The following is a 14346-nucleotide window of genomic DNA, read 5'->3' on the forward strand; positions in this document are numbered from 1 at the left end:
GGAGAGGTGTGAGAGCCACATGAAATGGCCTGGTGGGCCTTGTTTATAACACTTGTGGTCTAGGGGTTGTCTTTCTGTAGTTCATTGATTGTAGAACCTGGGATGGGAGAGAGTGAGGGTGATATGGGATACTAAAGGAGATCTTACAGGGTCTCAGTTCTGACCATTCCTATTAACCCCCTGGCAATAAGTTCATACAAACCTTGCCTAGACAAGAGTTTCTCTCTTGTCTAGGGTAGGCTTCTCTGAACTTAATGCCAAGGGTTAATGGGAATGATCAGAACTGAGACCCTGTAAAGTCTGTCTCAGAAAGGGCTACCAAAAGCATATATCCTTCAACACAGTCACTTGGATCTTGAGCTCAGGTCTATTCTCACAATGTCTCTCTATGCTTCAGAACAACTCATTTCCCAGCTTCCCTTAGAGACTCTTGAGTGAGGAAGGAGTTAATACAATGCTGAATTATAGAAAAAATCTTGCGAGCCACAATCATCCAGTGCCTCAATAGAAAATCAACCAAATAGCTACCCGGCTGCAGACGCAGATCACGTATTCATGACCGTGCGATAAATTATATATGAAAAAATGCGCCGCGCCTAGGGGTGTACCTGAATAACTGTAAACCTGAATATAAATCACAAATAATATAGCGTGCAAATCTCAGATAGTTTGAAACTAAAATCACTTGCTGAAATCCCTTGCTGTGTGAATCCTATAACCATGCACGCCAAAATGTCTAGTGCAATAAATCACAAGGTGCAATGTGCATATAAAACATACCTATATCTTACAATGTAACCATGATGTGATAAATATGATGTGATAAATATAAAATCATCAGTGGTTAAAATAAAGAGAAAATAATTTCTGATGGGGTGTATATACTAAAAAAATGTTAAACACATATAAGTCCACTGTGATTAAAGTGAAAGTGAAAAAGTAAAAAAATATATATATCTTAGTAAAAATGGTAAAAAACACATATAGAGTAAATCAGTCACATGCGTAGAAAAATTAAAACTATAATCGCCCTAATTATGGTGTTCAAATCACAATCGTGAAGAAATCTTCCAATCCAGTAAGGTAAAGTGACCAAGTTCAAATAAAAGTCAGTGTATTAGTGATGGTTCAAAAAAAAGTTCCAGTTCTGAGTCAAACGTGCCCAAAGAAAACATGCCGTGAAGTGCCTTGGTGACCCCCAATGTGGTTGCGCTCACCTTGGAGCGTGTGACACAGTTTTAAATGTGTCAATACACGCTTTTGGAGCCACCCCTGGGCTCAGTAATTGGTACAGCTGATTCCCAAAATAGATTCTTTATGACTCCACTCACATCAGACCATATAAAAAAGAAAGGATATCCCCCTGATGAAGACACGTGACTCCCTGTGTCGAAGACGCGTAGGGGAGGGGCCAGGACGGAGCGATCAGCACAGAGCTGGGTTGTGGAGCTCTCACACCCCGCAGCACGCCGCACAGCCGTTTCTTTTCCATTGTTATGTTTAGTGCACATGAGCACCTTATAAATGTGAGTACCCCATGCAGGGATTGGATGTGATTTTAATAAAAGTATCCTACGGTATTACGCTATATTAGCCTTTCTTTTTTATATGGTCTGATGTGAGTGGAGTCATAAAGAATCTATTTTGGGAATCAGCTGTACCAATTACTGAGCCCAGGGGTGGCTCCAAAAGCGTGTATTGACACATTTAAAACTGTGTCACACGCTCCAAGGTGAGCGCAACCATATTGGGGGTCACCAAGGCACTTCACAGCATGTTTTCTTTGGGCACGTTTGACTCAGAACTGGAACTTTTTTTTGAACCATCACTAATACACTGACTTTTATTTGAACTTGGTCACTTTACCTTACTGGATTGGAAGATTTCTTCACGATTGTGATTTGAACACCATAATTAGGGCGATTATAGTTTTAATTTTTCTACGCATGTGACTGATTTACTCTATATGTGTTTTTTACCATTTTTACTAATATATATATATATTTTTACTTTTTCACTTTCACTTTAATCACAGTGGACTTATATGTGTTTAACATTTTTTTAGTATATACACCCCATCAGAAATTATTTTCTCTTTATTTTAACCACTGATGATTTTATATTTATCACATCATATTTATCACATCATGGTTACATTGTAAGATATAGGTATGTTTTATATGCACATTGCACCTTGTGATTTATTGCACTAGACATTTTGGCGTGCATGGTTATAGGATTCACACAGCAAGGGATTTCAGCAAGTGATTTTAGTTTCAAACTATCTGAGATTTGCACGCTATATTATTTGTGATTTATATTCAGGTTTACATTTATTCAGGTACACCCCTAGGCGCGGCGCATTTTTTCATATATAGTTAATACAATGCTGTAGGGCAGCTTCCTACCTTCAAGCTTCCACCCAGAACTCCACAGTGAGTCCTCCAGACCAGTGTGTGTGTCATAGTATGAAATATAATCAAAGAATGAGCTACAGGGCAGAGGGCAAAATATTAACACATAACACAGGAGGCAGTTATTGAAAACACCACAAGATGGTGATATCACTTAGGTTGAGTGGACTGCTCAGACAGGAAGTGATGAAAACAGGAAAAGGAAATGATGTAAGACAAGACGTTACATAAGATAAGGACAGGAAGTTCCGGGTGAGAGAAGAACAAGGTGGAGAGGAGACATCGCTGAATTACACAGAGGATGTAAGATATTATTGTATATTTACACCCAGTAACACCCCCGTCATGTCCGTCCTCTTCCTTCGTAGTCACTGTGATGTCTTTTATCTCCAACATCCACTACTACAGACATATCACATCCTGTATATCGGAGTTATTTTATAATATGTGTCCAGATACATCCTAAATATAGAGCCATTTATCCAACTGTCCATCCAGAGCCTCTGGTCTATAGACCGGATACATCCTAAATATAGAACCATTTTTCCAACTGTCCATCAAGAGCCTCTGGTTTATAGACCAGATACATCCTAAATATAGAACCATTTATCCAACTGTCCATCCAGAGCCTCTGGTTTATAGACCGGATACATCCTAAATATAGAGCCATTTATCCAACTGTCCATCCAGAGCCTCTGGTTTATAGACCAGATACATCCTAAATATAGAACCATTTATCCAACTGTCCATCCAGAGCCTCTGGTTTATAGACCGGATACATCCTAAATATAGAGCCATTTATACAACTGTACGTCCAGAGCCTCTGGTTTATAGACCGGATACATCCTAATTATAGAACCATTTATCCAACTGTCCATCCAGAGCCTCTGGTTTATAGACCGGATACATCCTAAATATAGAACCATTTATCCAACTGTCCATCCAGAGCCTCTGGTTTATAGACCAGATACATCCTAAATATAGAACCATTTATCCAACTGTCCATCCAGAGCCTCTGGTTTATAGATCAGATATATCCTAAGTATAGAACCATTTATCCAGCTGTCCATCCAGAGCCTCTGGTTTATAGACCAGATACATCCTAAATATAGAACCATTTTTTCAACTGTACGTCCAGAGCCTCTGGTTTATAGACCGGATACATCCTAGATATAGAACCATTTATCCAACTGTCCATCCAGAGCCTCTGGCGGAATAGAGTGATAATTGTCGGCTTTTCTATTCACAAAGAATTATAAAGTAGTGATGAAAATGTATTTATCTCAATGTTCATAAACATCCACCATCTCTCTTTACAAGACACCACCCGATACAGTGCCTCCACCTCACTGCCTGAAAACAGAGATAAACAGTATAAGGACATTCTAAAAGTCAATAAGAAAATCACTGAGCTTCTGACTGGAGAGGGAACTCTATGAAAAGTCCATCTCCATTCCTCAATATAATGTCATGTTCCCAACAAATGAGGTGGAGATACTGTACACCATATGAAAGGTCCATCTCCATTCCTCAATATAATGTCATGTTCCCAACAAATGAGGAGGAGATACTGTACACCATATGAAAGGTCCATCTCCATTCCTCAATATAACATTGCGTTCCCAACAAATGAGGTGGAGATACTGAACACCATATGAAAGGTCCATCTCCATTCCTCAATTTAACGCCATGTTCTCGACAAATGAGGAGATACTGTACACCATCCCTCAAATTTTCCACTCGCCTATTTGCATTTTGCGAGTGGAAAATGAGGGCTGGCGAGCATGGGCTGCCCTGGAGTGGGGGGGGGGCGAGCACCGCCGGAAGGGTTTTCCCAGCGATCGCCCTAGGGGAAGAGACCGTAAAGGAAGAGAATTGCTGGCCGGATTCCAGAGCGGAGATTGCTCACAGTAACAGCTTACATTAGAATTGCCTTTGCTCACCGTAACACACAGCCCAGCCTCCTGACCCGACGCCTGTGATAGACAGGACGCCGGTCCAATACTGGGATGTGTTCTGTCTGTCACAGGTGCCGGAGGCGGGGCTGTGTGTGCCCGCAAGTGGAGGCAGTTCTAATGTAAGCTGTTACAGTGGGCTATCCCTGCTCTGTGATCCAGCCGGCAATCCTCTTCCTCCACTCTCTTGTCCCCTGTGATGATGCGGGCACCCTCTCTCTTCCTCTGCACAGGTCACGCTGCAATAATGGACACAGGTGAAGCTGCAATGGTGGGCACAGGTGAGGCTGCAATGGTGGGCACAGGTGAGGCTGCAATGATGGGCACAGGTGAGGCTGCATGGTGGGCACAGGTGAGGCTGCAAGGGTGGGCACAGGTGAGGCTGCAATGATGGGCACAGGTCACGCTGCAATGGTGGACACAGGTGAGGCTGCAGTGGTAGGCATAGGTCATGCTGCAATGGTGGGCACAGGTAAAAATGCAATGTTGGGCACAGGTAACGCTGCAATGGTGGGCACAGGTCACGCTGCAATGGTTGGCACAGGTCACGCTGCAATGATGGGCACAGGTCAGCCTACAATGGTGGGCACAGGTGCGGCTGCAATGGTGGGCATAGGTGAGGCTGCAATGATGGGCACAGGTGAGGCTGCAATGATTGATGGTCACAGGTCACACTCCAATGGCAGGCACTGGTCACGCTGCAATGATGGGCACAGGTGAGGCTGCAATGGTGGGCACAGGTGAGGCTGCATTGGTGGGCACAGGTCACGCTGCATTGATGGGCACTGACAAGGCTGCATTGATGGGCTCTGATGAGGCTGTGCTAATGAGCACTGGTGAGGCTGCATTGATGGGCACTGGTGAGGCTGGACTGATAAAGTTGTTAATATTTATTTTTGTAACTTAATTCTGCATAAAACATTTAAGTGTAATTTCATGTGATATTTTATGAGGGTGTGTTTAGGGGCGGTGCAGGGTAGGGATTGGGTGGAGCAACTGGTGGCGAGTAACCTTTAAGGCCTGACTAGTAGCTTGAAATTTTGAGCCCTGCTGTACACCATATGAAAAGTTCATCTCCATTCCTCAATATAACGTCACGTTCCCAACAAATGAGGTGGAGATACTGTACACCACATGAGAGGTCCATCTCCATTCCTCAATATAATGTCATGTTCCCAACAAATGAGAAGATACTGTACACCATATGAAAGATCCATCTCCATTCCTCAATATAACGTCATGTTCCCAACAAATGAGGAGGAGATACTGTACACCATATGAAAGGTCCATCTCCATTCCTCAATATAATGTCATGTTCCCAACAAATGAGGTGGAGATACTGTACACCATATGAAAGGTCCATCTCCATTCCTCAATATAATGTCATGTTCCCAACAAATGAGGTGGAGATACTGTACACCATATGAAAGGTCCATCTCCATTCCTCAATATAACGTCATGATCCCAACAAAAGAGACACTGACTTGGGTGTACCATATCTTTATATTTACTGTTTGCTGTTATGATTGTAACCAATTCAATGTCAGAGCTCTGGGAAAGTATTAAATGATATACATGACTTCTTAATGTGTATAAAAACTAACAAACCATATATTAAAAATTGTTTTTCAGCAGATGGACAGTATTTTTGGAATCAAAAACATTGGAGAGACGTCTTATTATATCTCCAGATTGTACTTCAGAAGCTGGTGACATTGCACAATATCAATGGATCCTTCTAATCCTGAGAAATCTTCTGATAAATCCCATACTATGACTTCAGATGACCATCTGAGATCAATGAATCCCTCTAATGCTGAGGAATCTTCTGATAAATCCCATACTATGACTTCAGATGACCATTTAAAATCAGTGAATCCTTCTAATCCTGAGGAATCTTCTGATAAATCCCATACTATGACTTTAGATGTCCATCTAAGATCAATAGATCCTACTAATCCTGAGGAACCTTCTGATAACTCTCATACTATGACTTCAGATGTCCATCTAAGTTCTTACAATGCTGACAGCTCAACATATCCATCCAATCCCCAGAAATCCTCTTCAAGCCATGAGGAAGCTCACACAGGAGGGAGCTCATTGTCATGTTTGGTGTCCGGAAAATCATTCACTAAGAAAGAATCACTTCTTAAACACCAGAAATCTCACAAGTCTGGGCACCCTTATTCATGTTCGGAATGTGGAAAATGTTATTATAGGAAAGATAACCTTGTCGTACACCAGAGAATTCACAAGGGTGAGCATCCTTATTCATATTCAGAGTGTGGAAAATGCTTCTGTGGGAAAAAGAACCTTGTTGTACACCAGATAATTCACAAGGGTGAGCTTCCATATTCATGTTCGGTTTGCGCAAGAAGTTTTCCATGGAAAGAATCCCATCTTGCTCACCAGAATCGTCATACAGGTGAGCGCCCCTTTTGCTGTTCAGAGTGCGAAAAATGTTTCTCTAGCAAAGGAAGCCTTCTGAGACACCAAAGAAGTCACACTGGTAAGCGTCCTTATTCATGCTCGGAATGTGGGAAATGTTTTATTTTGAAAGTAAATCTTCGTAATCACCAGAGAACTCATACAGGTGAAGGTTCCTATTCCTGTTCAGAGTGCGAAAAAAGTTTTGCTAAACACGGAAACCTTCTTTATCACCAGAGAATTCACACAGATGAGCGTCCCTTTTTCTGTTCAGAGTGCGGGAAACGTTTTTCTGCAAAAGGAACCCTTCTGAAACACCGAAGACTTCACACTGGTGAGCGTCCCTATTCATGTTCTGAGTGCGGGAAAAGTTTTTCACAAACAGGATCTCTTATTTTGCACCAGAGACGTCATACGGGCGAGTGTCCTTTTGCCTGTTTAGAGTGCGGCAAATCTTTTTCTGACAAAAGAGACCTTCTTAAACACCAGAGAGTTCATACGGGTGAGCGTCCCTTTTCCTGCTTAGAGTGTGGAAAATGCTTTTCTCAACAAGGAAATCTTCGTACACACGAAAGACGTCATCATGGAAAGCAGTCAAGCGAGCGTCCTTATTCATGTTCAGAATGCGGGAAATGTTTCACCATGAAAGGAGGCCTTGTTAGTCACCAGAGAATTCATTCAGGTGAGCGTCCTTTTTCATGTGCAACGTGCGGGAAATGTTTCACTACCAAAGGAGACCTTGTTAAACACCAGAAAACTCACTCAGATGAGCGTCCCTATTTATGTATGGAGTGCGGGAAATATTTCTCTAAGAAAAAATTACTTCTTACACACGACAAGACACATCTCAGAGCATCCGACCAACTTTCAGACTGTGGTAACTGTTGTACAGATCACATAAGTCTAATCGGAGAGAAGACGCCTACTGACGCGTTTCAACAAATATGTAATGATGTTTATCGGGTGGAACTGTTCAGTCCATAGAAGCTGGAGGATAAAAAATGATTGGGGGACATCCTGGCAAAAGGTTTCTTATAGGTGAAGCTTATCAGGCAGAGTGTTCTGTTGGCTTCCTTTGTTTCTTGGAAACCCTAAATGGTGGGATGAGCCTCCTATAGGTTCCTCCCTGCCCCCTTTACCACCACCACTTTACCTTATTCCCGCTCTTGTTTTTCCATTTTGCTATAAAATAAAAATACAGCATGCAGAGTGGTGGTCCCTCGTAGTCGCCGGTTTGCAAACCCAGGAACTCAATGATAAAAGCCTCCAAGGGAACAATTATAACCCCAGGAGCCTCAGATTTTCAGGGGAATGGCCCAAGAGGTTCAACCACATCACAGCAAATTGGGAGCTAAGTGATCAGATTTGTGCTTTTAGGGGTATTCAGTAGAGGAGATGAAGGGTGGGAACTGGGGGAGGGGATCGGCAAATTTATGAACGGGTGATTTGCATATGAATGTTCACATGATAGTACACAGCTCAGAGAATCCAAACAACTTTCAGACTGTGATAAATGTTGTACAGATCACAGAAGTCTAATCGAAGAGAAGACGCCTACTGATTGGGTTTGACGCGTTTCGACAAATGTACGATGGCTTTTATCGGGTGGAACTGTTTAGTCCATAGAACACCTGGAGGAGAAAAAATGATTATATAATGGGGTACATCCTGGCAAAAGTCATGTTTCATTTATAGGTGGCGCTTATCAGGATGAGGGTTCTGTTGGCCTTTTCTGTTTCTTGGAGGCTCCAAATAGTGAGATGTTCCTCCTATAGGTTCCTCCCTACCCCCTTTACCACCACAACTTTAACTTATTCCCACTCTTGTTTTTCCATTTTTCTATAATATAAAAATACAGCATGCAGAGTGCTAGTCCCTTGTAGTCGCCGGTTTGCAATCCCAGGAACTCAATGATAAACGCCTCCAAGGGAGCAATTATAACCTCACGAGCCTCAGATTTTCAGGGGAATGGCCCAAGAGGTTCAATCACATCACAGCAAATTGGAAGCTAAGTGATCAGATTTGTGTTTTTAGGGGTATTCAGTAGAGGAGATGGAGGGTGGGAACTGGGGGAGGGGATCAGCATATGAATGAACGGGTGATTTACATATGAATGTTGCAATATTTGAATATTAATTGAATTCATACCTAAATCACCAAATTCAATTGTACACCATGTGGCCGGGCAGTGCTGGGCAGAGGTAGTGACGGACTTAGGTTTCCTCTCACACTCTAAAGACATGATCAGCGTCATCAGCATTATGGTTGCCCTCAGTGGGCCTGTTGTATCTGTAAGACTAGATGTCCAGAGCACCTAACCTCCCCTAGCAACCTACCTAGGAGGGTGGTACATAATTATACACTGAAAGGGTGTACTTTATAATTGGATCAATTTTCAGCTTATTTTTCATTCTACCATCATTATAAATATTATATATATATTTTTTTTCATTCTTTGTATGTTAACTGTGATATAATCTGCGTGAGATAAGTCAGTTGTATGTTGAAGATGATATCAGTCTTATATATCCTATAAAAGAGAAATGCCCAGTAGACACTGTTTTCTATAAGCAGTGAGTGTGCTTGGCAGGTATTTAATAGTTACTTTGCTGGTAATAATGTAAATAAAAAAATATATGAATGCAAAAGTCCAATGAGAGTTTAAAAATCCAGCCATATGGCTACAATAATGAACCTTCTACATGTAATAAAGCTTTGTAAATTTAGCCTAACATCTTCTCAGTTTTTTCCTTCTTTAGTTTCACATTTATGTAATAAAGCTTTGTAAATTTAGCCTAATATCTTGTCAGTTTTTTCCTTTAGTTTCACATTTTTAAGTATTAAAACTTTATCACATTGTTGTGTTTTTTTTTTTATTGTATTGATGTGATGTGAGGTAAAATCTGCGTATGTAATCATCGATATAACTCTAATAGAAGAATGGCCCACGAGGCAGAGGGGAAAATGATGAAACACGATGAAGGCTGCAATATTTATATATCATAAGGTGGTGATGTCATATCTCCCAGCCGTCCCGGATTCCGAGGGACTGTCCCTGGATTTCAACAAAATCCTGGAGTTCCATAGTCCCAGATCCTGGTGCCAGAACAAGTGTGTGTAATCATCGATGTATCCTAATAGAGGAAAGGACTACGAGGCAGAGGGCAAAATGATGAAACGTAGGGGGCAGTATTTATATAGGATAAGGTGGTAATGTCATATCTCCCAGCTGTCCTGGATTCTGAGGGACTGTCCCTGGATTTCAACAAAATCCTGGAGTTCTATAGTCCCGGATCCTGGTGCCAGAACAAGTGTGTGTAATTATCGATGTATCCTAATAGAGGAATGGACTACGAGGCATAGGGGAAAATGATGAAACACAATTTAGGCTGCAATTTTTATATATCATAAGGTAGTGATGTCATATGTCCCAGCCATCCCGGATTCTGAGGGACTGTCCTTGGGTTTCAACAAAATCCTGGAGTTCTATAGTCCCAGATCCTGGTGCTAGAACAAGTGTGTGTAATCATCGATGTATCCTAATAGAAGAATGGACTACGAGGCAGAGGGCAAAAATGATGAAACGTAGGGGGCAGTATTTATATATCACAAGGTGGTGATGAAGTCCTGCTGTCCAACAACACGTTTGGACACTTGGCTTCAATAAAGAGTTTTCCTCTGGACTTTTCGTCATCTCTGATGTGTCCCATGACACCAGGGAAGCCCAGGAAGAAGGATTACCCCCTGGCATTGAGGCACATTCAATGTAGGGGGGGTGGAATAAGAGGATTTGTGCTGGGGAGCAATTGGAGGGGGTGATTCGTTCTTGGGGGAAGGAGGTTGGAGAGAGGATTTGTGCTAGGAGGGGAAGGTGGTAATGTCATATCTCCCAACTCGTCCCGGATTCCGAGGGACTGTCCCTGAATTTCAACAAAATCCTGGAGCTTCAAAGTCCATGATCCCAGTGCCAGAACAAGTTTGGCACTTGGTTCCAATAGTGTATCTCTCAGTGGCATGTAGGCTCCCAGCACCCGGGTTATGTGCCCTTCATCTCCTGCAGTCCTGCGGTCCAACAACAAGTTTGGGCACTTGGCTCCAATAGTGTATCTCTCAGTGGCATGTAGGCACCCAGCACCCGGGTTATGTGCCCTTCATCTCCTGCAGTCCTGCGGTCCAACAACAAGTTTGGGCACTTGGCTCCGATAGTGTATCTCTCAGTGGCGTGTAGGCATCCGGCACCCAGGTTATGTGCCCTTCATCTGTAGTCCTGCAGTTAAACAACAAGTTTGGGCACTTGGCTTCAACAATGAAACTCGCAGGGGCATGCTGGAGCCCAGCACGCAGGTTATGTGCCCTGAATCACCTGCCGGGTGCCTCAGGTCCCCACCACCACAATCACCCATTCTACAGCAACCGGCATCTCATTCCGCCGGCTGCTTGTCACAATGATACACGGTCAGCACTCAGGTAATTTTCCAACCCCCTGGCATTGAGGTACACTCAGTGTATTGGGGTGGAATAAAAGGATTTGGGGAGGGGGTAATTAGCTCTAGGTGGGATTTGGGGGGGAAGGGTATGGAAAAGATTTTTTTTAGCAGAATAATGTAGGCTGCAGTATTTATATAAAATAAATGTGCAAAATCCACGCTAGATAAGTAGAAATAAATGATAATTTATTATAATTGCTAGCACGGGCCAATAAACAACAACCCAAAACAGTATACAGTATATACAAAGGTGCAGTACTAATCAGCAAATAGACGACAATATATATAAAAATGACTCTGTTATTATCCGTTAATTAACATAGGAAAACATATATAACAACTCATTCAATTCAATCTTTGAAAAAAACACACTAATTAAATATTGTATATGAATATCATAATAAAAATTGTTCATAAATGGAAGTCCATAAAAAAAAAAACGTGAAAAAAAAGCTGGAAAGAAAATTCAGTGTCCCAAAGGCATATTCCACGGGAAGGGTAGATGCATGCATAAGGAGATCCAGCTTCCCCCGAGTCCTCCGAGTGTAGACACCAAACAATAACAACAAAATAAATGGCTGCTTACCAGAGTATGTTGGCTTCCAAACTAATGCAAAAGCCTAGCAAGCCTTGGGGAAAAACTTCCCAAACACATCCACATGGGTGATGGCGATCCTGGCATGCTCCCGATCAAAGTATCACTCCCGGTGTGTATATTTCAATCCAGAATTGTCCAAAAGATTTGTCAGTCCTATCCAGTTGATGTCCAGGAGCTGGATATTCTTGACTCCAGCTCAGCAGAAACATCTCTTTATTTCCAAATCAATCTCCGTGTTTCCTACAAAACCAATAGGTTACAGAACACAAGTGGAGCCTTCTGACAGAATGCAGATGTCTCTCTCACTGCTAGCAAACCGCTCCATAGTATTTATTATTCACAGGGTGGTGATGTCATCCTTCCCAACCATCCCAGATTTCACGGGACTGTCCTGAGATTTTAAAAAAATGCTGGTGTCCCAAGGATCCAAGCTGAAAACAAGAGCTCAGTGCCAGAAACAGTTCAGGCATTTGGTCCCAATAATGTACCTCTTAGGGGCTCGTTGGCACCGGGCACCGCCTGCAGGGTTTCCCGACACCAAGAAAACCCATTCTATAGCAGCTGGAAACTTGTTCCATCAGCTGCCTATCACAATGGCACATTGTCACAGTTGAGTGAAGCTTACTCTCGGGCTCCTCCTTGAATCTGATGTGTCCAATGACACAATGAGAAAAAAGGACTTCCCCTGGCAATGAGCCATTCTGCATCTGAGGTCTGTGAGTTCTATGGGGTATTGCACTGGAGGGGACACAAAGGCAGGGAAAACAAAGACAGGAGTGATCGGGGTTGGGGGTTTATAATGGAATAAGACGATTTGTGGTGGGGAGAGGGCTCTAGAAAAAGGGGTTTGGAGGGAGGGTGCCTTTGGCCAATCAAGGCTCAGGGGCTAAGTCCCACCCCACACTATATAAGGCTGCTGCTTACACGGCGAACATATATAGCGAATAAATGGAGATTAGACAGGTAGTTTATAGTGCAGTCAGTGTAGAATATAAAATACAGTTCAGAGTATATAGTGCAGTCAGTGTAGTATATATAATATGGGCGGCACAGTGGTGTAGTGGATAGCACGTTCGCCTAGCAGCAAAAGGGTTGCTGGTTCTGGAACATATATAGTGAATGAATGGAGATTAGGCAGGTAGTTTATAGTGCAGTCAGTGTAGAATATAAAATACAGTTCAGAGTATATAGTGCAGTCAGTGTAGTATATATAATATGGGCAGCACAGTGGTGTAGTGGATAGCACGTTCGCCTAGCAGCAAAAGGGTTGCTGGTTCGAATCCCAACCACCGATCCCGACACTACCTGCCTGGAGTTTGCATGTTCTCCCTGTACCTGGGTGGGTGGGTTTCCTCCGGGTACTCCGGTTTCCTCCCACACTCCAAAGACATGTTGGTAGGTTAATTAGATCCTGTCTAAATTGGCCCTAGTATGAATGTGAGTTAGGGACCTTAGATTGTAAGCTCCTTGATACAGTACAGTGTATATAGTGCAGTCAGTGTAGTTTATATATATATATAACAGTGCAGAGTATATAGTGCAGTCAGTGTAGAGTATATAGTGTAGTCAGTTAAGTATATATAATACAGTTCAGAGTATACAGTGCAGTATATATAATACAGTTCAGAGTATACAGTGCGGTCAGTGTAGTATATATAACACATTGCAGAGTATTTAATGCAGTCAGTGTAGTTTATATATATATAACAGTGCAGAGTATATAGTGCAGTCAGTGTAGTATTTATAATTCAGTGGATAGTATATAGTGTAGTCAGTGAAATATATAAGTATATATAATACAGTTCAGAGTATGCAGTCAGTGTAGTGTATATAATACATTGCAGAGTATTTAGTGCAGTCAGTGTAGTATATATAATACAGTGGAGAATATGTAGTGCAGTCAGTGGATTGTATATAATAAAGTGTATTGAAGTGGTTAAGGGGGACTCTGTGACAGAATTAAGTGAAACAAATGGCGTAGGGTCCCCCCATATCCATACCAGGGACTTTGGGTCTGGCATAGATTTTAAGGGGAACTCCATGCCCAATTTTTTTTTTTAAATGGCATGGGGTTCCCCCCAAAATCCATACCAGACCCTTATCCGAGCATGCAGCCTGGAGGACAGGAAAGGGAGGAGACAAGCAAACGGCCTCCTGAACCATACTAGGCCGATTGCCCTCAACATGGGGAGGGTGCTTTGGGGTGCTGTCTCCCGAGAGCAGCCGCCGGAAGGCCTCCCATGGAGGCGGAGTTTTTTTCTATTTTTTAGGTCCGTCGGGTGGGGTGATTGTCCCGCGATGTAAATCCATCGTTACTTTTTTCTTAGGGGGGCAGGATCTTGTTAAAGGGGGCTTCCAGATGCTGATAAGCCTGACCCCGCCTGCAGACCCCGATAACCACCAGCCAGGATTGTCAGAAAGATGCACTTGTCCCCATCAACATGGGGACATGGTGCTTTGGATTG

The 14346-nt window shown here is 42.6% G+C and overlaps 2 protein-coding genes across 3 annotated transcripts in view; both read left to right on the forward strand.

The window, feature by feature from the left end:
* LOC141104742 (uncharacterized) overlaps positions 1 to 14346 on the forward strand; it is a 352606-nt gene that overhangs the window by 230721 nt on the left and 107539 nt on the right. The gene's annotated exons all lie outside the window — the stretch shown is intronic.
* Positions 2640 to 9588, forward strand: LOC141106634 (uncharacterized). Of its 2 annotated transcripts, none has more exons than XM_073597573.1 (2): positions 2640 to 2717; positions 6002 to 9588. In XM_073597573.1, the coding sequence occupies exon 2, from the start codon at positions 6098 to 6100 to the stop codon at positions 7778 to 7780; it is 1683 nt and encodes a 560-aa protein (XP_073453674.1). In that variant the 5' UTR covers positions 2640 to 2717; positions 6002 to 6097; the 3' UTR covers positions 7781 to 9588. The 2 variants fall into 2 exon arrangements, with proteins under 2 accessions (XP_073453674.1, XP_073453675.1); XM_073597574.1 differs by having other exon boundaries at positions 2649 to 2717; positions 6005 to 9588.

Source organism: Aquarana catesbeiana, linkage group LG08 (genome assembly GCF_042186555.1).
Source record: "Aquarana catesbeiana isolate 2022-GZ linkage group LG08, ASM4218655v1, whole genome shotgun sequence".
In the NCBI taxonomy this organism is placed as follows: Eukaryota; Metazoa; Chordata; class Amphibia; order Anura; family Ranidae; genus Aquarana; species Aquarana catesbeiana.